The sequence below is a fragment of the Paralichthys olivaceus genome, chromosome 23 (assembly GCF_024713975.1).
Source record: "Paralichthys olivaceus isolate ysfri-2021 chromosome 23, ASM2471397v2, whole genome shotgun sequence".
Classification (NCBI taxonomy): domain Eukaryota; kingdom Metazoa; phylum Chordata; class Actinopteri; order Pleuronectiformes; family Paralichthyidae; genus Paralichthys; species Paralichthys olivaceus.
In genome coordinates, this window is record NC_091115.1 from 3,157,747 (window position 1) to 3,184,046 (window position 26,300).

Below are 26,300 nucleotides of genomic sequence, written 5' to 3' on the forward strand. Positions count from 1 at the left end.
GAAATAAAAAATGACCACAGGGTTTTGTGGGTAATTCCAAGCAGCAAGGTTACCGTGACCACTAAAATTACTTTGCTCAGCGAGTGGATGCTTTGGGTCTTAAAGGGCTAAACACACGGTGTTAATGAGGCTGTTTCAAGTCGAATTTGAATGTCGAGGCAGCATGGAGGCATTTTATGTTGTTCTTCTGTTGACGAAGTGTTCAGTATTTGCTTCAATTGGATTTGGCTGCAACACAAAGTGTTTTGTGGACTCAAACACTTCCCTCACCCCTCCAGAGGCATAACGGTGAGTAGATAATTAGTGAATTTTCATTTTTGGGTGAACTACCCCAAATCTGCAGAGCTTGTGCTTGATTAGCCAAACACTTCACAGAGCCAGAGTGACGGTTGGCTGCACATTTAAACTTCCCTACAAATGATCAGAGGAACACATCAAGCCTCCATCGGTTCTACAGGATTTCATCAACAGTAAGAGCTGCACTCGAAAAATTACAGACGACCGAAAGAGGCTGTAAAAAAACAAAATGAATCACTAATTGCTTTCACTGCTGTGATTGCCATATGATGAGGTGAGCGGGACACGCTCTCCTCAGACTGTGGCTCCGAGGAATACGTCTTGTGAGGGTCATTTGTGAGCTCAGTGTGAGGCCGCCATGTGTTCTGAACACAGATGTATTCACAGAGAGGCAGGGAGGCTGCTGTTAGAGAAGATTAAAGAAGCTGCAGGAAACTCACAACAGATCTATCGTCTGTGTTGAGGAAAGCTGGGAATTCAACAAGAAAATGTCTATAAAAGCCGACAATTTGGAAATACTCTTCATGGTTTTGATCATCTTATATTATTTTAAAATGGAGCCTGAGTGATAAATCTGATATGAGCCTTTCACTGATATATCAATTTATATTTCCGGATATTTGTCATTATAAAACTTTTATTTTACAGAATAAACTATTCATTTATCCTGCACTGCGACTGTGTCTTCTTCAGTCAGGAGGATGAATTCAGGGATGGTGTTATATCATGTCTTCAGCACAGACACTTGTTGCACTTTGAGTTAAAGTCGAGGCTCCTTCATAAGAGACACTGAACTGTTCTCTTAGATCAACAGTACATCTCTAACGCCACCTGCTGGTTCTACTGTCTCAACTATCTCTTCACTATCTCAGAGTCTGAATCTCTCTGACAAACATGTGATTAATAACACACTGGACTGGAAATGAAAAGGATTTGATTTGCTCTCAGTGTGTTGAAATCTAAATACTTTATTATTTGCAAACTACCCTCACTTACGTGTCCCCTCTCAGGTTCCTCTCTTGTTCTTACTGGTGCTCTAAATACTGTGACATGTTGTTTGTACTGTCAGTTCTCAAAGTTGTTTATATCCTCCTGTATTCATCTTGTTCTTCTCTCAGACCCCTGGTGCTGGGTGTGTCTGAAGATTCATTAAAAGTTTGAGACCTGCTATCTAGGTAAAATAGAATGATTTTATAATAATATTATTTACAATTCCAAATTTAAAAAATGTGTAGTATAAAAACTGTAATGTCATATGATATTGCTTATACTACTAAATTACTGGTAGTTTCTGTTAATACTAAATTAAAATAAATAATAGGAAAATCACTGATATTGTGCCATTGTATGAAAGGTGCCATACAAATAACATTTATTATTATTATTATTATTATTATTATCACATTAAACTCAATTATCACTTTTATACATCTCCGGTAAAATAAAGGATGGATTATAAATAATGATGGAGGGGCTGGGTGATGTGGCTAAAAATTATATTGAGGTAAAACTGTTCATATTTAGTATAAGATAATTATAAATTAATGATATATGGAGAAGGGGTGAGGTTTAATTTAGATTAAATCATTAAGTGTTGATATTTTTTTTTTCTCCTCATCACTGTTTGTATAATTTCTCTTTTTCTCTATGTTCAAAAAGATAGATATAAATCTGTGCTCTCTTAAACTAAATGAACAACAAAACAAATCTGAGGCAGATGAGTTATGTGTAAAATATATTATATTTATTGACCTAACTTTACAGGAAGTGGGAGGGGGAAAAAACCTTTTATTTTGAAGCCCACGCGGGACTTCCTGTTGCTTCGCTCTGGCTAACGTTAGCTTGACTTCGCTCGGACGCTTCTGAAGTTTGGATGAAAACTTCGGACTCGGTTTGTTTCAGTGACAAGTTGCTCGTCGACCATGAAGCTGCGTCGGGAACCGCCCGCACCGTCCGCAGCGCAGCTCTCCGGAGGGATCCTCTAACACTTGTGCGAAGAAACAACCCGTGAGTTCCGACGAGTGTCCGTCAAGTCTCCACGGTTAGTTTAACGTTTTGTTCGGCGTCGCTAGCTTAACCGCGCTCCGTTAGCTCCTGATATACAAACTTTATTTGAAGTGTCGCTCACGTGAACGGGTTTTCACAGTTTGCTCGCTGATGTTTAAGTTATTTTATGTTTTATATTTAATTCCCATCGCTGACATCCTCACGTGTTAAAGGTATTTTAATGAAAGGCAAATGAAATGCACTGACTTCGAACCACTCGTTCAAATCAGGTGTAGAGAAAGGATTTCATTTGTCATCGTCCTCAGCTGTTGACGTTTATTATTCTGATTTTAATGCTTAAATTAAAGTTTGTTTAATTAACCAGAGATGTCCCGATATCTTTCTCTCCCTCCCGATATCGATACCCAGCCTCTGCACACTGGCTGATATCGAGTGCCGCATTTAAAAGAAATAACTTGCACAATGTATTTTAACAGATGTTTTCTATTAACTCAGCATGGAAGTGATGAAGACTATGGTTGATGAAAAACTCTAACATACAGAGATTGAACCACAAACAACTTTTTTTTAATTTCATTTTAGAGTCGTGGCTGAAAAAGAGCACAAATCTAATAGACAAGTAAATGGACAATAAGTTTTGCATATAGCTGCATGTTTCTGTTTTACGCGTGGAACTTTCTAGCACGATATCTTGCCTCCACTGCAATTGACTCGTACATTTGCATTTTTTACACAAAGCCCCGCTGTGTACATAAATTTACATACTAGCCGATACCCGACCCTGATATTTTCTGCAGTATCAAAAGTATTTTACTGCTGCAGCGTCATTAAACCAGAGCTGATTTATGTATCATGCGTCCATTAATGTTGAAGCCAAGTAATGAATCATTGTGGTGAACTCCGCTCTGGTTCCCAGCAGCAGTTCCTGCAGAGGAGACAGTAGCAGGCAGCAGTTTGAATCTGCTTCTGGTCCAGAGTCGGCTTCTTTCTTTATCAGTCTCAGACTTGTGCAGCTTTTTGTTTGGAGACTTTCAGGAAAAACCTCCGTCCTGAGGCGCTGCGTGACCTGCTGGGAGCCCTCCACCCTCAGTATGCCTGCTGATGGTGTCTTGACTTCCAGGCACAGCAACAGAAAACAAAGGATTTTATTTCCCTCTCCCGTAATAACCATATTTGTATCCCCCGCCACACTTACACAGCTAATGGTCCGCAGCGCAGGGAATCCATGCTGGTGCACATTTGCTTACACGGCTATATTTAATGTTACAGCGGGAAAATGAGCATAATAAAACACTTAGTAAATAAGTCTAATCTCCTGGTAGTAATCATCTTATTTCCTCAGGCTGCAGGCATGTGTTTGTACCTCAGTCCATTACCAAACTTATCCTGCTGTAATTTCAAAAAGGTTTCTAGCTTTTTAGATTTTATTTTTCCCTTTTCCATCTCGTGCACCTTTTCTTTTTCTTGACATTTAAATTCTTTACATTCTTGGTACAGAACTCCCTTGCTGCTGTATTTTCAGTGAAGGGAGGTGTCACTGTAAAGTCTCATGCTATATCGGGATGTTTACACACTTCTGAATTTAGATTAAAACCGTTTTGTTTGGCAGAAACATAATTAAAGATCACGTTGAGCTATAAATTCCTCCTCAGCTTGAGGAAGGTTGATATCCCAGTGCGCTCTATGATCTGATAAAAGTTAGTGGCTTTTAGAGTTGGATGTTTGGAGCTGTTGGGGTGGACGGTGCTGGGATCACTGGAAAGTGGCAGTTTCGGGCTAAAAGAGGAAGATGTTTTCCCAGAATGTGCCAGGATACGCTTCCTGACAGAGCAAAGCGAAGGTCTTCCTGAGTTTGGGGATTCCTCTGTTTCAAGGCCTGTTTATGCTCTCAGCTCATTCATGTAAAACTCATTTAACTCTACAGTATTTGACTTCTGATGCCTTTTTTTGATTATGACTAAGATTTCATGTGGAAATCTTTATAACAAAAGCAGAAAAGTCTGTTTTTCTTGGCTTCCTCTCGCCCGTTTCCACCAACCTCTTTATTTTCCCCTGCTCCAGTGTGATTTCTCACTGTGATGTAGTCGGAGCCACGTGGAAAAACTGCAATAACTGGGGATCAGTGTGGCAGTGCTGCCATGTGAGTCTGCTGGAGACAAAGACTTGTTTGTGCAGTGTCTCAGTGTGGCCGCTGCTGCTGCTGCTGCTGCAATGATGAAATAAAGCAGCAGTTTAAAGCCAGAGCTGTTGTTTCTGTCAAACAGTCCGACCTCACAGCAGCCCAGACTAAAGGTCCACTCCACCATCTCTCATGGGGATGTGTAAACAAAGGCCGGGTGTTTGACTGGAGGTTGGATTTCACGTGGCACTGACTAGATTCATGTCCATGTTACCTCTAATAAGTGCTTCTGTGAATATCACTTATCACTCATACTAATTGTGTGACTGTGCTACTCTGCTGCTGAATGCTCCTGCTGTTACTACTTTAAGTTCATCTGAAATACACATCTGCATCACAGCTGGATCACGACTGTCTGAGGCACCAGAGAGTGTGTGTGAGTCCGGGTCAAGTAATCCCTCCCTCTTTACTTTTTAAATGCAGTGTCCCTCCCCCTCTGTATCTTTTCCATATCATGTCCTCACCATCTGGTTAAAGTTAAAACAGACTTGCATCATCAGAACAAATGTGTAAATATCACCTCAGATACTTAAGATAAAGGCCATTAATGCCATTTATCACAAGTCTGTTTGAGCGTTCTCCTGTGGGTGAAGTTGTCAGTGAACTTTTCTTCATGTGGTTTTCTATTAGCCTTCAGTGTGTAATTATTAAGATGTTGTTTTGGGGTGAGAAGGTGCTCACTGGTCTTTATTCAACACAGATTTCCATCCATGTCTTTGTAATTCAGAACATTTTCACACGAAAGTAGGCCAAATATTTTCCCAATGTCAAACTTGTTCATGCATCATTTCTCCAAAAAGTAATTTGAAGTTGTACGAGCTTTAGTAAAATGTGCAACTGTTTTAAAGTTAATGGTTAAAGGTCAATCAAGACTAGAAAAGCTCTGTATAAAAACAGACTGTTCATGAATACGTTAGTTCTTATTTCAGGCTTCTGGATGCACAGGGACTTTTTGTTGTTTTCATGTTTGTTTTCTGGGTCAGTGTTGACAATTATTGAAATAGCCTCATGTGTTAGTTTTTGACTGAATGAAGTCCTGGCTGGATTGTGAGTGTGTGAGGGAGGGGGGGGGGTCACAGAGGTCAATGGAGATGTTGGTACCAGGCGTCAGTGTTTGGTTTTTGGGAGAACGAACCTGCTCAGGAATGTGCGTGGCGCTCACTCCTCCACTGTGGCGTCATCAATCATGATTACTCTTCATCACGTGCAGGGAGAGGAGGACCCTCATCTGTGGGCTCCTCTTCTCAGGTTTTACTTTTTAAAGTGATAAGAAGTGCATAATGTCTCTGTCTTACAGTAACTTCACCTGCAGAAAGCCTGCAGGATGGTTGAATGGAGCATAGGATGGTTCACGCTGGTTTTCTTCTCTTCATGCCACTTGTTTTTTTCAGGATTCACACAGAGATAAAAATATTTGGATTCACAACAAAAATAAACAGTTTTGGAGAAGCTGTAGTTTTCTCTCTCTCTGGGTGAAAGCAGCTGAGCAAATACAGCTTTCACCCTGTTGAGAGTGACGGATGGTTTTCCATCATTCTCCGGAAATACCTGCGGAGGAAAACGAATTAGTAGTAAGACGCGCATCCGTGGCTTTCCTCCACCCTCAAACCCATGGGAACTGTAAAATATAATTGGAAAGCGAGTTGTGTTATTGTGATGTTTTCTTGAGCGGAGTCATGTTTTGTCTTGCTTTAAATGACCCGTGTGCACGTGCATGACCGATATTCAGTTCATAATTCATTTGGATATGTTTACAGAGCTTTGCAGGAGCGTGCTTGTTGTTTGGAAAGAAACTTGCTCCTGTTTCTGTGGCATGTGAAGGGGAATTATAGCGATGGAGCACTTAAAGGCCCCTTGTGTTAGCTGCAGACCCCACCCCCCACCATTGGTTTAATTACACTCCTCATGCCCATTTTTTACCCTGCTAGGTGTGACACTGTGACCTCGGGGAGGGAGGAAATTAAGTCTGCAGACCCTGCCCCCCCAGTCTCTGACCATGGGAAGTCTGAACAAGCACAGCCTCTGTTTTTATGTTGTTAGTTCTAGTTTTAGCAGCTCTATCTCCACAAACTCTACACTGTCTTCAACCTCAGCCAATCAGATTCTATTTGAAGCGATAAGTGCTCATTGCAAAGTGAAGGAGAGACATGTGATGAGTGTTTGAAACCAGCGGTCATGTGGAAACCATCCAACTTTGTTGTGGAAGTTTGAGATGCCAATCATGCCGATGCTACGAGCGCCTGAAACCCCTGGGAGAATGGTGCCATTATTCCAGATGGGCGCTCTGCCCACAAGCACCCGTGATTGCTCGGCTGCCGGAAGTTTGGCCTGCTGGGTAAAAAGCCCCGGGGATCACTTTGTTTTTTGTCTCTCAAGCAGCCGGGTTATTGTGACACGAAGTGCAGGGTTAATTTGATGCAGCAGCCGGTGGAAAAAGAAGAATGTGAGCTTGTATCATAACATGATTAGTGATAACACAGTTAAACTTTTTTCACATGGAAATGTGAAAACATACAAGCAGGCTCTGTAGTTTGAAACTAATGCTTGTGTAGGAGCAAATGAATACTGTGAACAATAAAATATAAGAGGGAATAAAGTGACAACTGTTTTCATTAATAACTGATGTCCACATATTCAGTCACGTAAGACAAAGACTCCTCCTTTTCTTTTGCAGATTCATTGAACAGAAGATGATGATGTCTGACGCCAGTGACATGTTGGCAGCTGCCCTGGAGCAGATGGATGGGATCATAGCAGGTAACCACACAGTACACTCTGACTTTAAGACCTGGCCACAGCACTTAAGGTGGGCATGGTATAGACTGTGGGGTCCAGCCACATCTGGAAGTCATTCAGTTGCAAGCTGGGAATTCTGCTTCCAGTGGACAACAACAAAATGTGTCCTTCTCTTTCTCCTTCCTAATGTAATCCTCTTGAATATACACAGAAGTTGAAATAAAGCCGAGATGGTGCTGCTGGATCCGCTCGTCAATGGCTCTTTCGGCTCCAACCATGAGGAAAGAAAGTTTCCATTGTCCCAGCAGTGACGGAAACTAATGATTATTCAAGCTCTGTGAGTTTGGAAGACAAACTCCTGCTTGGGAACTTTTGGCCACATGCTGTATACTTGTGCCGCAGCAGATGAGCAGAGCAGGCTTCAGTTTCAGAGTCCCTACTTTTCCGCCGATGTGTGTAATTATAGCGCTGACCTTTCCAATCGGAGCAAGGCGGCTGATCACATGATCCCCAGTCCCCACTGTTTCCACAGAAACCACAGCCATCATCGAGCCCCACTCCCTCGCTACTGTGTGCAATACCACGATGGTTTGGATATTCATTCACTTAGCTGCTTCTTTGTTACCACTGGACATCTTCGTTACAGCTGATGTTTCAGTCACATGATAAATGGTGCGATTGGAACATTATGCACTCGGGTTCAGTCAACAAGCTACTGCTTCCCAAAATATCAGAAGATGTGTTTTCAGCACATACAGGAGAACATTTAATTGTCTTTATTTAATTATACTGTCATATGATTCCTTATTTGAACATGTGCTCGCCCATTCTGTCTGTGGTTTAGTGCGTCTGTGATAAAGCGGGGGGTGGAGAGAACAAACAAGCACCTAAATATAGTTGTTAGCTGTTATTTTCCTTAAATAGATAAATTCAGCTCAGTGTGTTCAAAGCAAAACATTCAAAGATATTTAGATAGCAAAATGTTGTTGGAGAGTCCAAAGTGCTTCATAAATTAAAATATTTAAGTGGATTAAAAGGAGTAAATATCGAGCAGCTCCAGTGTTCATGGCAGTTTTGTAGAGAGAACCAGGGAGAATATAAACTAGAGTTGAGGTGAGAGAGTAAAACATCATTTTGGTGTTTATATTGTTTTACCGACTCATATTACTATTATTTATTTTGCATTTCTGTGCATCAGTAAATAAAACAAGCTGAGATGTTCATATGTAAACTATTTAGTGTCTGTATCCATGTATAGTTTACTGTGGGAATCAGGCTTGTGCATGTGCATTCAATGAATTTTAAATCAAACCCACATGGACACATGGTTTTATATGTCTGAAAAAATGCATTTGCATATTTCTGACTTAGTTCATACAGTTTCAGTTGTGAACTTTCAGAGTTCCATGTACCTGACCCATGTGTTGAATGACATCCACAGAACATGGAGTAAAGAAAAAAGAAGTAAACGTGCATTTGCACAAATAGTAAAATGTACAGCTTTGTCTCTGTTCCTCCACCACACCCACAGATCAACCAGACCAGCCTTGGTCATAAATTCTTCTTTTAGTCATCGTCTGCCATTTTGTCTGTGAGAACCCAACACATTAGATTTTCATTATGACTTTCATACCACACATGAGACACTTTAATTCCACAACCACGCTTGTTTTAATCACTTTCTTCCATCTCTTCTCTTCACAAGGCTCCAAGGCGATGGATTACTCCAACGGGCTTTTTGACTGCCAGTCGCCCACCTCACCTTTCCTGGGTGGCCTTCGGGTGCTGCATCTTCTTGAGGACCTGCGGGCGGCGCTGGAGCTCATGGACAATGAGGAGCGGGACAACCTGCGATGTCAGATCCCTGATTCCACCGCAGAGGGGTTGGCAGAGTGGCTGCATGGAGGAATGGTAAAAATAAAGGCCTTTTGCTTTCAGTGTTTTTTCTTTGAGCGTGTGGCTGCAGGAAAACTGATACAGCAAAACTACTGTCAAAGAAAATGTCTTTTTTTTTGTTATAGTGTCTCTTTTTCTCTTAAAAAACCCAAAACAAAACCAATACGATTGTAGTTACAGTACTGGATCGATATGAATCTGTAAGAGTAGCACACAGTCCTTGCATACAGATCAATGTTCTCTTGGCCATACACAGATTATTCAAGAATTGATTGGGGATCTGGTCACAAACTGAATGAAGAATATAGTTTACATATACACCCTGTATATGCATTTTTACCTTTACATTTTCAACATCTGGATACTGTGAATCTCATAACGCCTCCTCCGGTTGTGTGAGTCATCAGGTTTCAGTCCACCTCCGCTGTCTCCTGGAAGCTTTTACACTCAAGACTGGATATTTATCAGACCTGGCCAAGACACAAACTGATGCAAAGATTTAAAAATGGTTTCTCTGATTCTTCTTGTCATTTTCCAGGGAGGGAGAAGATCATCATAAATCTTAATAGACAAAGTTGATTTGTGCACAAAGAGTAAAAAAAGGAGAAACTGTTTTATCTGTAGTTCAGCTCTGAGTATAATGATCAGTGACTTCGCACAGTGAAGTTTTTAGACGTCACCTGGTAAAAATTATTCTCTGATCTGCTTTGCATCACTTGGTCTTGTTCCATTGCCCATACAGTGACTCTGTTTATTGTAGGAGTGCTGTTATGACGTGCTGTGTGAGTGATGGAAGTTTCTATAGGAGTCCGGCTGAAAATACTTTCCATCTCCTTAAACTCACGTCGTCTCATAGCAAGGCTCTTGTTTTTCTTCCCTCACGGACTCGTCTCTCCATGTGTGATATTCGAGCGAGCAGTTTGCTTTTGATTCAATTTTCAAATAACTTGCATGTGAGAAAAGTACTGACCCTCACATGCTTTTCTGGAAAAGTCAAATCTGTTGTTTTCTTCGAAACCCTGTGAGTTCATCTTTCACAAAGGTTAGAGGATATAGTTCTACACTATTCTACAAGATCTATGTGGCTCAAGGGTGAAGAGTATTTAGTTTTGGCCTCTTTAGCCAGATTCATATTTCAACATGACAACTAGAGGCTTCTACTCTGCTTTTCTTTCATGAACTCTCTCAAATCAACTTGTACTATTTTCCCATTTCAGGCGAACGGACACGGCTCAGAAACAGTCAACCAAGATCGTCTGTCACGACTGGAGAGTGACAAAGAGTGTCTTATTCTCCAGGTCAACATGTTTGTTCAATAATGACATATATGATAACGTGGACAAAAGATAACACAAATACAGAAATCTCTCATGTGAAAGAAGTAGAATATAAAAAGCTGGTTGATAATCGAACATTCATTGATAAAAGATTTCTCTCACTGTGCAGGTGAGTGTTCTGACAGACCAGGTGGAGGTGCAGGGTGAAAAGATTCGAGACCTTGACTCTTGTCTTGACCATCATCGGGAGAAACTAAATGCTACTGAGGAGCTTCTTCAACAGGTAACGCCTCTACAAAGTCGATATTTCAAATGTGAAATCTAGATGAATGGAAAACTGCAATATCCTAAAGTTTTCCTCTTGCTCTACAGGAGCTGTTGAACCGATCAGCGCTGGAGACCCAGAAGCTGGAGCTGATGACCGAGGTGTCAAGTCTGAAGCTGAAGCTGACGACTGTGGAGCGAGATCACAGGGACCATGAGGTGAAACAGAGCAGAATGGAGAGAAGTTCTCAGTTTGCACCTGCACCTCGAGTCATGTGATGTGTGACTCTGAATCCTGGCGGCCGCCCAGTTATTGTTTTTGAGTCACAAAGGTCCGTCTCACTCGGCTGGAGGACTCGGAGCTGTCATGTGGTGCAGGGTGAACTTCTTCAACGTTTACAAAAGAGGCTTAAACTCCTCGTGTGCCCCGGCAGCTGTTTCCTGCCAGAAATCCCCCCACCCACCCATCCATGCATCTCCCTTCTCCTCCCCCCTCTCTAAAAGGCAGTGGGACTAACAGTTTCCATACATTCTGTCCACCAGCAGGAACATGTATATTTGGAGAATATTATGTGGAATTTCCAGGCAGTAAAAGCTTTAGGGGATTGTTTCTGCAACTGTTTAAGTTTCCATTTAGCCTCCATTATAGAAAGTTTACATTAATCCCATCTAAACTATGCTGATCCATTGTGATTACTGCATTTATTTAAACTTCAGAGCCTAATTGAAAAAAGGAAAACCTAAAAAAATACTACTTCAAAAAAGAACAAGCTGCTGAAACCCATTCACACCCCATAACCATATATCTCTGTGTCCATATGCCATAATTATTACATTCATATACTTTCAGTTAGTCGTGTAAATCAAAAGATATATTGATAATTGTATAATTGACCCAATTTTACAGAAACAGTTTTGACATGTGTGTTTATTTGCATATGGAGCAAGAGAGGGGGGTGTGATCACAAGTGGTCACAGGAGACACACTCAGGACACATTAGTGTGTGAAAAGAGGAATGTCTCTGGACAGATGTTAACACCAGCCTTTGAATTCTCAAAGAAAGAGTGTTTAATGGGTAAAGTACATCTTAATATCAGTACTAATTCCATATAATGTCCAAGTCTTAGAGCTCCCACACTGTAATTGACCATGACACTTCCCATTTAGATTCTTCTCCATGAGCTTCTCAGATTTTCTCCAGTGGGACGTCAGTCTGAAAGAAATGTTTGGGGCCTTTGGCAGGAATTCTCCCCTGTTTAAAAAAAAAAAAAAAAAAAAAAATATTATCACACATCTCCCCCGCACAGTCTCCACAAACCTCCCCGGTGCAGGTTACTCTCCAAGTTAACTGGTTAATGTGAATTCTTTCCTCTTCCTTAGGGCTTGTACCAAGAAGTAACAGACCTGAGGTTCAGGGTGACTGACATGGAGAACGAAAGACTGCTGTGTGAGAAAAAACTCAAAGTTACCAAAGTGAGTGTTTGTAGTTCACAGGTCAGAATTGATTTGTGCCCTTTTTGAAATGCTTCAGTACTTATTTAAAACCTTGTGATTTTTCCCTCCATCGTGACTTTGTTTCTCTGCTCATTTCTCCCTCTTTCCATCCTCCCCCTCTCTCTTCTGTAAATTTAACATCTTCCCGCAACATGCTAACCTGTCAAGCGTCCAAAGTGGAACACTAAGCGGTCCACTGGAGCCGAGGTGAACAAGGTTTAATCTCCTGCTTGTCCTCTTCCTCTCTCTGGCCCTTAAGATCCTCTAAACCTGCTCCTTCCTCCACTGCTGCACTCTGCTTTCCTGACTCTCACCACACACTTGCTGTAAGTGCTTCCACCTGCAGAGGCTCCAGATTTGTACCAGGTTCAAATCTTTTTTTGCGATTAACACCTGTTGAACAATCGGTGTGTTCCTTCAGTTGAGGAGGGAAACTGGTACATCTCCTTGATTCCAGATGAATCTTTTAATCATAAGTTCTATTTGCAGAGACCATTTGTGTTTGTTTTTTGTCTGTCCTGTTTTCCAGTGTGTCCACTGTTCTGCATGCCAACCATTCTCTAGATTAGAAGACTAGAATCTAGATTACAGATGTAGTGAATAGCGTGAGCCTGCACTGAATCTCACCATCACCGAGAGCGCCTGTCGTTTACACTCCTCTGGAGTTGTTGAGCTCCCAAAATGGAGAACTTTGAAAATGCTGCTGACCCAGTTTTAGATGGAAAACTCGGGAGCTGTGTTGTCGTATGAATGGAAAGAACTGAGATGTTTAAAAATGGATGACACAGTCAACCACATTTTAATCAGCCACAACTCAACTACCAAGTGTTGAAGGCAAAACACTTCCTGACACTAACAGAACCATATTGTCTTCGTTCCAAGAAAATAAATAATCTTTCACTTTTTACTATTTCTGTTCTCGTTCATAGTTGTTTCTGTAACTAGGCAACAACTTGCAGAGAAGACAGTCGACTTCCTGTTTTCAGTAACACAAATTGTCACATGATATGTATTTTCAGGTGTGTTAGTACTTTAAAACTAAAATGTGTTTGTGTACATAGCTCACAATTCCCCCATAGTGTATAAACAGAGAACAAGGGGTTAAAATAAATCACTGACCTACTGACTAATTCTCACTAATGTCAGGTCCGAGTGTCATTTCACTGATTATACACATGACATTTACTTCACTACGTCTCTGTCTCTGGAGGAACTTTGAGTTTGAAACGGGTTCAGTGAGTCTGCAGACAGACAGACTCCAGCTCTGCTGGCACAGTGATGCCTGAGCTACGTGCTAACATGCTCACAGTGACAGGACGAACACGCTCATGTTTAGGAGGTTTAATGCTTACCAGGTTCATCAGCTTACTTTAGGGTGTTAGCATGCGATTATGTGCTAATCAGCACGAAACACAAAGTCCAGCTGAGGCTGATGGAAATGGAAGTTTAGCAGAGTCATAAACCAAAATATCAAACATTGAAATGATGGAGATGAAGTTATTGGGGACATGTTTTTCATTATATACTTGGTAATAACTAGGAAATAAAATCTTAAGAAAGAAATAGAGGCCTAATTAAAACTGAAAAACAAGACTTAATTAAGTTTGTCCGTCAGTCAGAGTCTGACTCACAAAGTGTGAGAGTTATATAGCAATGATTTAACATCTGTCGTCTGTCACAGGACGAGCTGCAGCTTCTACAGAAGCAGCTGGAGGAGCGAGAGCTGGAGCTGCGGAGGCTGAGGGACGAGAGCAGACTGAAGGTGGAGGGTCACAGCAGAGCGGAGGGAGGAGACGGAGGTGGGAGTTGTTTTTTATTAATTGTCTGGAAGATTCTTAAACTATTTCATGCAGCTCAACTCTAATATTACACAAGGGTTTATGAGGATTAGAGAAATAGACATTTCACATTCCTAAAACACCAAACCTCCCTCCAGCAGCTTTCCGAAAGCAATAATGGGTTTCTTACGTTCATCCGGAGTCCTCTGTGAATTATTTATTTATTTTACTATCTCGCATCTCACAGATGCTCCAAACTCATTTTTTACCTCAATCCTTGTCAGTGTTTTTGTTTGGAGGCTCCATACAACCACATGACTGTTGTACTTCACCCTCTGCTGACCTTATCTTATCCTCTCTGATGGTGGAGGAATTCCAGTTATTAAAAGCAGAGTCTCGAATCCTGGTCTACGTGTAAACACAAGCTGGACAGTGTGACCTGCTGTCTTTCAGACACACAACGTCAAACATCTAACGTCCTAATAATCTCTTTTCTAGCCGGTGATTAGAAAACTGAGACAGAACAAAATATATAAAATAACAGGCAGGAAAATAAACCTGATACAAGAAGCTGAATAAATAATGAATAATATTAATTGGTGCAGCTTTTAAAGTAAAATCAGAACTTAAAGGTTTAAAAAAAGATGAACTTGATTTGGGTTAAACAAAGTGTTGTGGATGTTTTTAATTGTGCAGCATTTCTCATTAAACGCACAGAATGTCCCTGTTTTTGTTGTGATCATTAAATCAATAGTTTACTGCATTAGTCCAGATAAGAACCTGAGCTTACTTTGAATCCAAACAAACCTTAAACATGTTTTTTTATCATCTTGTGTCCAGATACAGAAATGTTAAAGGTGAGGCGGGTGTTGGAGACGCTCGCGTCAGCCAACGATGAGAAGGTACGGTCATGTAATGTCGTCATAATCACGTGAAGCTGATTTGAGTGAAACGGAACTGACTGTAATGTGTTTATTCACAGGAGAGACGGATCAAAGAGCTGGAGGAGTCGCTTACTAAGTGCAACCAAGTGCAGGAGCTTGAAAAAGGTTAGACTGTGTTAAAATGGGACTCATCATTTAAACATATACTAATTATTACAAGTGCATTTATGTCATTACATCAGTTTTCAACTCCTCTGTTAATTTATCTTTGTGTTCAGATCAAGTGGACAAGTTTTATACAAACAACTTTACTCTTGAGATTTCTGCCCCGAAACAGAAAATAATTTATAATTTAATCGAGGACAAAACTTCAATATTTTGTGATTCCAGCTTTTCTCTTTTTATATTTTCTTGTAAATTGATAATTTGAAAATTTGGCCGTTTATTGGACAAAGCAAGACACTTACAGAAGTTACCTTGGGCTCTGGGAAACTGTTCGCCTCTTTTTGCAGTATTTTAGACGAACGACTTTAATCATTGATTGAAAAAGTAAAGCAGATTATCAGTAACTCTTGTTCGTTGCAGCCTTAGGTTCTCTAGTTATTATGGTACCAACTCACCTCCAAATAAAAACTAACATCAGGAATAAAAACCCTGAGAAAGAACATGTTGTTTTCATGTCCTGCTCGTCTCCAGTAGACGATCTTTGAATCTAATAATGTGAAGAAGATTAATAGTGAGACTAAAACAGTTAGTCGAAGTTTCACTCCACATCCCTGCTGACCGTCCTGTGTGTCCTCTCTCAGAGAAGTTGAAGGAAGATGACTATCACGATATCCCAGATGATCCCTCGGTTCCTGTGTCCATGGAGGTGGATCAGGTCACGCTGGCGTTGGAGGGGGAGGCAGGAAGGAGCTTTGGCGAGGTAAACACAACCTCTGTCAAAACAATTCACACACAGGATGAACCCCAGACTCTCGACTTCCTTTCAGAAAAAAACCAAACAACTCAATCCCAACCTCCCACTCTGAAATTGTTTCTCTGTGGAATCCAGAGCTTCGCTTCAGATTTTTATTTGTTGGGTAAATGTTTTGCTGCCTTGAATATAAAATGTTAAATTAATCTTTTTTTCTGTCGCTGTCTCTCTTCTCAGTCTGTTCCGTGTATCGCGGTGTTGTCTGAGATGAACGAGCTGGACAGAGAACGACAGTTACAGACACCAAGGTAAAACTCACCGGATTTCAAATCTAATAATTGTTACCACATGTTGCTTTATTTGGTCTCATACTAAATAAAATACACTGAAATATCTGCACAAAATGTAAATTGACAGACTTTTCTAAAAGTTTACAGTGGGCCTTGAAAAGTTTTTCACTGAAGAAACAAAACTTTCATTCCTTTTAACTAAACGTTTCAGATTTAATTTATTTATATCTATTTTCTCTTTACTTAAATTTCAGACATCGCACAATACAAATGTTTTACTGGTAGAGAAGATGATCTGTTTTCATCGTGTCAGTTTCTATATAAATATATATTTAGATGAGCTACAGTCTTCATGTGACACAGCCTCGTGTCAGTCTGCTGCGTGTAGGAGACGTCTTAGTTTGTTCTGTCTTTTTCAAATTGAATTCAAAATGTTTATCTGTTGTAAGAATATGCTGGGAAATAAACACAGAAATCAAACTAGAGATCTTCACCACAAGAAGCTTCACATTCTTCAGGTTTCTTAATATTTCATGTCGTCTCTTGATACTTGTAGAGTTTAATGTGATGTTCATTCTCTGGTGATTAAAGATTTCACACGGCAGCAGGTTCAGTGAAGAAAACCTGTGAATCATACAATCTGTGTGAGAGTGGAACAGCTGACGTTCAGCCTCATTCGTTATATTTTGAAGCAGTTGCTGCAGAGTCAGCTACATTTTTTGTAGAAGTTTGTGTTGAATGGTTTCATCAGTTCTTCAGTTTCCAAATCTTTTATTTAATTTAATTTTTTAATTAAACCATGAAGTGGTTTTAATTTGGAGCACCCTTGAACGTGAAGTAAATATTAGTTTTCTTTGGTCTAAGATCCCATCAGCAGAGTGACTGTCTGAAACATAACTGTACTTCTAGTGGGGACGAAAGTTCAGGACTCTTGAATCACGTATTCTCAAAACTTGAAATCTTCTTCTTGTTGTTTCAGCTTGACCGGACCCAGCAGCAGTGACCAGGTAAGACTCCGTCACACGGACATGTTGAGCCTCCAGTCGGAGATCGATCTGATTAAATCAAAGCTCAAACATTCAGACTTATTTTCACTTGACCTTTGAATGTTGAGTGTAATTGATCCACGTGATTCCTGCTGGTTTTACAGACAAATCACAGGAGCAATCACATGTGCTGCACTTAGTCCTGCACTGACACCTAGTGGTTGAATTGAGCAATTAAACTTTTACCTTCCTCTTTTTTTCCTGCTTGAATTTACAAGTTAAATCTTTTGACTTTATCCAACTCGCTTCCCTCCTGTTTTTTTCCTCATAGACGATAAACAAAACAGCAGATGGTTCCCTCTCCCCGAGCAGTGAACAGACATTTGGTTCCAAGAAGAGTCGCTCCTCTTTTGGTCGAGGATTCCTGAAGCTGCGTGGAGGAAAGCAGACGGCCAGCACCTCAAACCTCGGTGAGCTTAAACAAACGGCTCTTTTTAATCCTGCTTTTTTATTATCATCACAGTTTTTTAATTTCAAAATGTTTCATTGTTGATTCTGATGTTTCTTCCATGACTCTGTAACTTGTGAAGATCGCAGCCGGAGTTCCAGTGCCCCCGTGTTAGGTACAGTAGAGCAGAGTGGCCTTGTCGGCCTGCAGCATGGCTGCTCTGGATGATACAGCTGGATGCACCTTACAGACTGACTGACACTGAAATATGATCATTTAAAAGGTCGAATTTCCCAAATTATTATTATTATCCCAAAAAATTAAGTCAATTCCGACACCACGTGAACGCAACACTTTCTGTTCATCAACTCAGGTTCACTCTGTCCTATGATGGATTAAGTAATGTTTCCCAGCCTTTTGTTTTTTCTTGTGAAGAGGTGAAATTATTCCTCATCAAAAGTTGTAAACCACAGCTTTAAAATCATAGTTTTCTAGTTTCTTCTCATCTTAAATCATCCAGTTGTCCCTGATCCATGAAGTTATGAACCATCTGCAATGAAGCCGTTCTGATCGTACCTGTCAGTGAAGTCGTCGACCATCTGTACACGTTGGATCGTAATGACTCGCTGGTTCTTTGCATGTGATGTTCAGGTTCTTAACTCAGTAACTCTGGTTGTAGTGGAGCTCCAGGTGTTGGTGGGAGTCAAATCTTTTACCAGATAAATAAATAATGTTCTAATAATTATTCCTCCAGCTGAGACAGAACGTAAAGGCACAGATCACCTGGACTTGGCCGGCGTTCCTCCACAGAAATCCCACAATGCACCTCCTTCGCCGTCCTCACCAGAAACCAAAAAGAAGTCGAAAGGCTTCATGAAGTTCTTTGGCAGGTAAAACTCGAGTGTTCACAGTAACGTCAGAGGATTATCTTCATATATATCATATTTATACTGCGATACGTATTTTACTCCTGCAGACTGAAGAGGAGTCACTCCACCTCCTTCAACCTCGATGACGCAGCGGAGATGGAGTTCAGGAGGGGAGGAGTCAGAGCCACAGCTGGACCCAGACTCGGGTGGTCACGAGAAGCTAAACACAAGTAGGTGTCGACTAATGATTCATATTAGATTCTCAAAACACTTTGCAGGCGACAACGAGAGTTTATAGTTTAAAGAAACAATGGGATTCTGGGAAACTTTGTAATTTTATTGTTTTTGCCGTCTGGAACAAGATGATTATTAGATCAGGGACTTTTTTAATTTCTGAAAATATAAAGACAGAATTTTTTTTTTCTTTTAAGTTTCTTGATGTTTTGTCACAGTTTGGATCATTAGTTATTCTCATGGATGTTTTCTTTCTTCGTCTCTGTTCAGTGCTGTCGACGTTCCTTTCTCACGCTGGAGTAAAGAGGAAGTTTACGAGTGGCTGCACGAACAAGGACTCGGGTTATATTCTGCTCAGGGTCAGAACTGGATCAAATCAGGACAAACGCTGCTGCAGGCGTCTCAGCACGATGTGGAGAAGGTGAGGAGCCATCGGGGGAGGAGGAGGTGTTTTATTTCGTTTTTGTTCCTATGATTTGGCTCAGAAACGAAATATTATACTGCAATTAGTACAAAGCATATACTGTTTATAAAGATGGACGTCATGACAGGTACAGTTTGTTACAAACATCCTAATTGTAGTTTTACCTTTTCAACCTACCTTTGAAATTTCCAAGCCCAAGTTAAAACCTCCGGAAAGTCCAGTGTTTGAATGTGATGAGGGCAAAGAGAGTCAACACGATGTGTCTGTTCAAAGTTTCCTGTGACTGATGGAGTTTGTCCTCTGATCAGGAGCTGGGCATTAAGCAGCCTCTCCACAGGAAGAAGCTGCAGCTGGCGTTGCAGGCGCTCGGCTCAGATGAGGACGACCTGAAGGGCAAACTGGACCACAACTGGGTGACCAGTCAGTGTCTCATCATCCAGCATCTGTTCTGTCAGCCTCAACTTTGAATTCAGATTCAACACGCTGGTGTTTCTGTGTTTCAGGATGGCTGGATGACATCGGCCTCCCGCAGTACAAGAGTCACTTCGATGAGGCTCGTGTTGATGGACGGATGTTGCACTACATGACAGTGGTGAGCCGACGCCGCCTTTTTAATCCTCGACACGCTGCAAAACGAAAATCATTCAACAGGTCATGTGTCTGCGTGACAACTCTTTGTGTTTGATTGCAGGAGGACTTGTTGTCTCTGAAGGTCGGCAGCGTTCTCCATCACCTCAGCATCAAACGAGCCATTCAGGTCCTCCGCCTCAACTCCTACGAAGCAAACTGCCTCAGGCGACGACCGTGCGATGAGGTGTCACTCACGACAACACGTCACGTTCCCTATTTGAAAATATAATGTAATGTTGTATGTACTTATTTAAAATGGATGTTTTCATTCCCTCGTCTTCGTCCAGAACAACATGACTCCGGCTGAGATCTCCCAGTGGACGAACCACAGAGTGATGGAGTGGCTCCGATCTGTGGATTTGGCCGAGTACGCTCCGAACCTGAGAGGCAGCGGAGTTCACGGAGGACTGATGGTGAGCAGCCCGAGTCACAGCTCCAGATAGTTGAGATAAATTATTTTAATTCATCAAAGTAATTCTGTAAATGGAAAATTGTGGCAACACATTTTAGAAAACAGAACAAAAATAACAGGTAGTTTAAAAAAAAATTAAAAATTTTAAGTTTAACAAAAATTAAAAATCACTTCAAGAGAAAATAGAAAAACTGGGAAAATTTTTTTTTTAAGTTTTTAAAAAATTAAAAAAATCACTTCAGTGACCAAGAGAAAATAGAAAAACTGGGAATTTTTTTTTTTTTTTTTTTTATATTTCTAATATGAAACTTTTCTCAGGGATAATGATTTGTAGATGAGCTTCATCATTGTCCCTGAAGTTTAAACAATTCAACCATCTCAGACGAATCATACGAAACTAACGAGACAGAAAACTTCAGGATTTCGGAAGTCACACTTTACTATGTCGTTTTTTAAGGATTTCGGAACTCATACTGTACTATGTCGTTTTTTCTCGTGATTTTGGAAGTCATACTTTACTATGTTGTTTTTTCAGGCTTTCAAAATCTCAAAAAAACAACATAGTATAGTATGACTTTGAAAATCTCGAAAAGATTTCTGAAATCTCAAAATCTCCAAAAAACGACATAGTTTAGTATGGCTTTCAAAATCTCATAAAAATTACATAGTATAGTATGACTTTCGAAATCTTGAAAAAACGACAGTTTAGTATGGAGTCCGAAATCTCGAAAAAACAACATAGTAAAGTATGAGTTCCGAAATCAGGAAAAAAAAAACGAGATGACTTCCGAAATCCTGAAAAAACGACATAGTTTAGTATGGCTTCCAAAAATATGAAAAAATTACATAGTATAGTATGGAGTCCGAAATCTCAAAAAAACGAAATAGTATAGTATGCAGTCCAAAATCTCATAAAAATTACATAGTATAGTATGACTTTGAAAATCTCGAAAAGATTTCTGAAATCTCGGAATCTCGAGAAAACGACATAGTTTAGTATGTCTTCCAAAATCTCATAAAAACGACATAGTATAGTATGACTTTCGAAATCTTGAAAAAACGACATAGTTTAGTATGGAGTCCGAAATCTCGAAAAAACTACATAGTTTAGTATGGAGTCCGAAATCTCGAAAAAACTACATAGTTTAGTATGGAGTCCAAAATCTCGAAAAAACGACATAGTATAGTATGGCTTTCAAAATCTCATAAAAATTACATAGTATAGTATGGCTTCCAAAATCATGAAAAAACGACATAGTTTAGTATGGAGTCCAAAATCTCGAAAAAACGACATAGTATAGTATGGCTTTCAAAATCTCGAAAAAACGACAGTATAAATCTATTTTGTTGTTTCTGTTTCTAGATTTTATAGTTTCTGGATTGTTGTTTCTAGATTTTGAAGCCCCGATATATATTACTGTCGTTTTTGTTTCTAGATTTTCTGTTTTCTAGATTTTGACATAGTATAGTATGACTTTGAAAATCTCAAAAAAACGACATAGTATAGTATGGCTTTCAAAATCTCATAAAAATTACATAGTATAGTATGACTTCCAAAATCTCGAAAAAACGACATAGTTTAGTATGGAGTCCAAAATCTCGAAAAAACGACATAGTATAGTATGGCTTTCAAAATCTCGAAAAAACGACATAGTTTAGTATGGCTTTCAAAATCTCATAAAAATTACATAGTATAGTATGACTTCCAAAATCTCGAAAAAACGACATAGTATAGTATGACTTCCAAAATCTCTAAAAAACGACATAGTTTAGTATGGAGTCCGAAATCTCAAAAAAACGAAATAGTATAGTATGACTTTCGAAATCTTGAAAAAACGACATAGTGTAGTATGGCTTTCAAAATCTCATAAAAATTACATAGTATAGTATGACTTTCGAAATCTTGAAAAAACGACATAGTTTAGTATGGCTTCCAAAAATATGAAAAAATTACATAGTATAGTATGACTTCCAAAATCTCATAAAAACGACATAGTATAGTATGGAGTCCAAAATCTCATAAAAATTACATAGTATAGTATGGAGTCCGAAATCTCAAAAAAACGAAATAGTATAGTATGACTTTCGAAATCTTGAAAAAACGACATAGTATAGTATGGCTTTCAAAATCTCATAAAAATTACATAGTATAGTATGGAGTCCAAAATCTCGAAAAAACGACATAGTATAGTATGACTTTCGAAATCTTGAAAAAACGACATAGTTTAGTATGGCTTCCAAAAATATGAAAAAATTACATAGTATAGTATGACTTCCAAAATCTCGAAAAAACGGCATAGTATAGTATGACTTCCAAAATCATGAAAAAACGACATAGTTTAGTATGGCTTTCAAAATCTCATAAAAATTACATAGTATAGTATGACTTCCAAAATCTCATAAAAATTACATAGTCTAGTATGGAGTCCGAAATCTCGAAAAAACAACATAGTAAAGTATGAGTTCCGAAATCAGGGGGAAAAAAAACGAGATGACTTCCGAAATCCTGAAAAAACGACAAAGTATGATTTCTGTTTCTAGATTTTGTCGGTTTTTTTTTGTTTCTAGATTTTGTTTCTAGATTTTGAAGCCATGTGGTTTCCGTTTCTAGATTTTGTTGTTTCTGTTTCTAGATTTTATAGTTTCTGGATTGTTGTTTCTAGATTTTGAAGCCCCGATATATATTACTGTCGTTTTTGTTTCTAGATTTTCTGTTTTCTAGATTTTGACATAGTATAGTATGACTTTGAAAATCTCAAAAAAACGACATAGTATAGTATGGCTTTCAAAATCTCATAAAAATTACATAGTATAGTATGACTTCCAAAATCTCGAAAAAACGACATAGTATAGTATGACCTCCAAAATCTCTAAAAAACGACATAGTTTAGTATGGAGTCCGAAATCTCAAAAAAATGAAATAGTATAGTATGACTTTTGAAATCTTGAAAAAACGACATAGTTTGGTATGACTTCCAAAATCTCCAGAAAACGACATAGTATAGTATGGAGTCCAAAATCTCATAAAAATTACATAGTATAGTATGGCTTCCAAAAATATGAAAAAATTACATAGTATAGTATGGAGTCCGAAATCTCAAAAAAACGAAATAGTATAGTATGACTTTCGAAATCTTGAAAAAACGACATAGTTTAGTATGGCTTCCAAAATCTCATAAAAATTACATAGTATAGTATGACTTCCAAAATCTCATAAAAATTACATAGTATAGTATGACTTCCAAAATCTCATAAAAATTACATAGTATAGTATGACTTCCAAAATCTCGAAAAAACGGCATAGTATAGTATGACTTCCAAAATCATGAAAAAACGACATAGTTTAGTATGGCTTTCAAAATCTCATAAAAATTACATAGTATAGTATGACTTTCGAAATCTTGAAAAAACGACATAGTTTAGTATGGCTTCCAAAATCTCCAAAAAACAACATAGTGTAGTATGACTTCCAAAATTTCATAAAAATTACATAGTTTAGTATGGAGTCCGAAATCTCGAAAAAACAACATAGTAAAGTATGAGTTCCGAAATCAGGGAAAAAAAAAACGAGATGACTTCCGAAATCCTGAAAAAACGACAAAGTATGATTTCTGTTTCTAGATTTTGTCGGTTTTTTTTTGTTTCTAGATTTTGTTTCTAGATTTTGAAGCCATGTGGTTTCCGTTTCTAGATTTTGTTGTTTCTGTTTCTAGATTTTATAGTTTCTGGATTGTTGTTTCTAGATTTTGAAGCCCCGATATATATTACTGTCGTTTTTGTTTCTAGATTTTCTGTTTTCTAGATTTTGACATAGTATAGTATGACTTTGAAAATCTCAAAAAAACGACATAGTATAGTATGGCTTTCAAAATCTCATAAAAATTACATAGTATAGTATGACTTCCAAAATCTCGAAAAAACGACATAGTATAGTATGACTTCCAAAATCTCTAAAAAACGACATAGTTTAGTATGGAGTCCGAAATCTCAAAAAAATGAAATAGTATAGTATGACTTTTGAAATCTTGAAAAAACGACATAGTTTAGTATGACTTCCAAAATCTCCAGAAAACGACATAGTATAGTATGGAGTCCAAAATCTCATAAAAATTACATAGTATAGTATGACTTCCAAAATCATGAAAAAACGACATAGTTTAGTATGGAGTCCGAAATCTCGAAAAAACGACATAGTTTAGTATGGCTTCCAAAAATATGAAAAAATTACATAGTATAGTATGACTTCCAAAATCTCATAAAAATTACATAGTATAGTATGACTTCCAAAATCTCATAAAAATTACATAGTATAGTATGACTTCCAAAATCATGAAAAAACGACATAGTTTAGTATGGCTTCCAAAAATATGAAAAAATTACATGGTATAGTATGGCTTTCAAAATCTCATAAAAATTACATAGTATAGTATGGCTTTCAAAATCTCATAAAAATTACATAGTATAGTATGGAGTCCAAAATCTCGAAAAGACAACATAGTAAAGTATGAGTTCCGAAATCAGGAAAAAAAAAACGAGATGACTTCCGAAATCCTGAAAAAACGACAAAGTATGATTTCGGTTTCTAGATTTTGTCGTTTTTTTTTTGTTTCTAGATTTTGTTTCTAGATTTTGAAGCCATGTGGTTTCCGTTTCTAGATTTTGTTGTTTCTGTTTCTAGATTTTATAGTTTCTGGATTGTTGTTTCTAGATTTTGAAGCCCCGATATATATTACTGTCGTTTTTGTTTCTAGATTTTCTGTTTTCTAGATTTTGACATAGTATAGTATGACTTTGAAAATCTCAAAAAAACGACATAGTATAGTATGGCTTTCAAAATCTCATAAAAATTACATAGTATAGTATGACTTCCAAAATCATGAAAAAACGACATAGTTTAGTATGGAGTCCGAAATCTCGAAAAAACGACATAGTTTAGTATGGCTTCCAAAAATATGAAAAAATTACATAGTATAGTATGGAGTCCGAAATCTCAAAAAAACGAAATAGTATAGTATGACTTTTGAAATCTTGAAAAAACGACATAGTTTAGTATGACTTCCAAAATCTCCAGAAAACGACATAGTATAGTATGGAGTCCAAAATCTCATAAAAATTACATAGTATAGTATGACTTTCGAAATCTTGAAAAAACGACATAGTATAGTATGGAGTCCAAAATCTTGAAAAAACGACATAGTTTAGTATGGCTTTCAAAATCTCATAAAAATTACATAGTATAGTATGACTTTCGAAATCTTGAAAAAACGACATAGTTTAGTATGGCTTCCAAAAATATGAAAAAATTACATAGTATAGTATGACTTCCAAAATCTCATAAAAATTACATAGTATAGTATGACTTCCAAAATCTCGAAAAAACGGCATAGTATAGTATGACTTCCAAAATCATGAAAAAACGACATAGTTTAGTATGACTTCCAAAATCTCATAAAAATTACATAGTTTAGTATGGAGTCCGAAATCTCGAAAAAACAACATAGTAAAGTATGAGTTCCGAAATCAGGGAAAAAAAAACGAGATGACTTCCGAAATCCTGAAAAAACGACAAAGTATGATTTCGGTTTCTAGATTTTGTCGTTTTTTTTTTGTTTCTAGATTTTGTTTCTAGATTTTGAAGCCATGTGGTTTCCGTTTCTAGATTTTGTAGTTTCTGTTTCTAGATTTTATAGTTTCTGGATTGTTGTTTCTAGATTTTGAAGCCCCGATATATATTACTGTCGTTTTTGTTTCTAGATTTTCTGTTTTCTAGATTTTGACATAGTATAGTATGACTTTGAAAATCTCGAAAAAACGACATAGTATAGTATGACTTCCAAAATCTCTAAAAAACGACATAGTTTAGTATGGAGTCCGAAATCTCAAAAAAATGAAATAGTATAGTATGACTTTGAAAATCTCGAAAAGATTTCTGAAATCTCGGAATCTCGAGAAAACGACATAGTTTAGTATGGAGTCCAAAATCTCCAGAAAACGACATAGTATAGTATGGAGTCCAAAATCTCATAAAAATGACATAGTATAGTATGACTTTGAAAATCTCGAAAAGATTTCTGAAATCTCGGAATCTCGAGAAAACGACATAGTTTAGTATGGAGTCCAAAATGTCTAAAAAATGACATAGTTTAGTATGGAGTCCAAAATCTCGAAAAAACAACATAGTAAAGTATGAGTTCCGAAATCAGGGGGAAAAAAAACGAGATGACTTCCGAAATCCTGAAAAAACGACAAAGTATGATTTCTGTTTCTAGATTTTGTCG

General features: G+C 38.3%; 1 protein-coding gene and 1 long non-coding RNA gene across 6 annotated transcripts in view; one reads left to right on the top strand and one right to left on the bottom strand.

The window, feature by feature from the left end:
- Positions 1-337: 337 nt before the first annotated feature.
- ppfibp1a (PPFIA binding protein 1a) overlaps positions 338-26,300 on the top strand; it is a 35,239-nt gene continuing 9,276 nt past the window's right edge. The window contains exons 1-22 of one of the 5 annotated variants that reach the window (XM_069520189.1): positions 338-470; positions 7,158-7,240; positions 8,925-9,130; positions 10,333-10,413; positions 10,562-10,675; positions 10,765-10,875; positions 12,038-12,130; positions 13,833-13,950; positions 14,770-14,831; positions 14,912-14,978; positions 15,620-15,738; positions 15,967-16,037; positions 16,999-17,026; positions 17,337-17,475; positions 17,596-17,628; positions 18,208-18,343; positions 18,430-18,552; positions 18,827-18,977; positions 19,289-19,400; positions 19,484-19,572; positions 19,672-19,794; positions 19,898-20,023. In XM_069520189.1, coding sequence (XP_069376290.1) covers positions 418-470; positions 7,158-7,240; positions 8,925-9,130; positions 10,333-10,413; positions 10,562-10,675; positions 10,765-10,875; positions 12,038-12,130; positions 13,833-13,950; positions 14,770-14,831; positions 14,912-14,978; positions 15,620-15,738; positions 15,967-16,037; positions 16,999-17,026; positions 17,337-17,475; positions 17,596-17,628; positions 18,208-18,343; positions 18,430-18,552; positions 18,827-18,977; positions 19,289-19,400; positions 19,484-19,572; positions 19,672-19,794; positions 19,898-20,023 — 2,238 coding nt within the window. In that variant the 5' untranslated portion in view covers positions 338-417. Of the gene's footprint in view, positions 471-2,122; positions 2,339-7,157; positions 7,241-8,924; positions 9,131-10,332; positions 10,414-10,561; positions 10,676-10,764; positions 10,876-12,037; positions 12,131-13,832; positions 13,951-14,769; positions 14,832-14,911; positions 14,979-15,619; positions 15,739-15,966; positions 16,038-16,998; positions 17,027-17,336; positions 17,476-17,595; positions 17,629-18,207; positions 18,344-18,429; positions 18,553-18,826; positions 18,978-19,288; positions 19,401-19,483; positions 19,573-19,671; positions 19,795-19,897; positions 20,024-26,300 lie in introns of those variants that run through there. The other 4 variants (XM_069520187.1, XM_069520190.1, XM_069520188.1 and 1 more) reach the window with 4 other exon arrangements.
- LOC138406813 (uncharacterized) lies at positions 18,639-19,293 on the bottom strand. Its single transcript, XR_011240210.1, has 2 exons — positions 19,158-19,293; positions 18,639-19,036 (listed from the first exon to the last, which is right to left on the bottom strand). It is a non-coding gene; the product is annotated as an uncharacterized lncRNA (long non-coding RNA).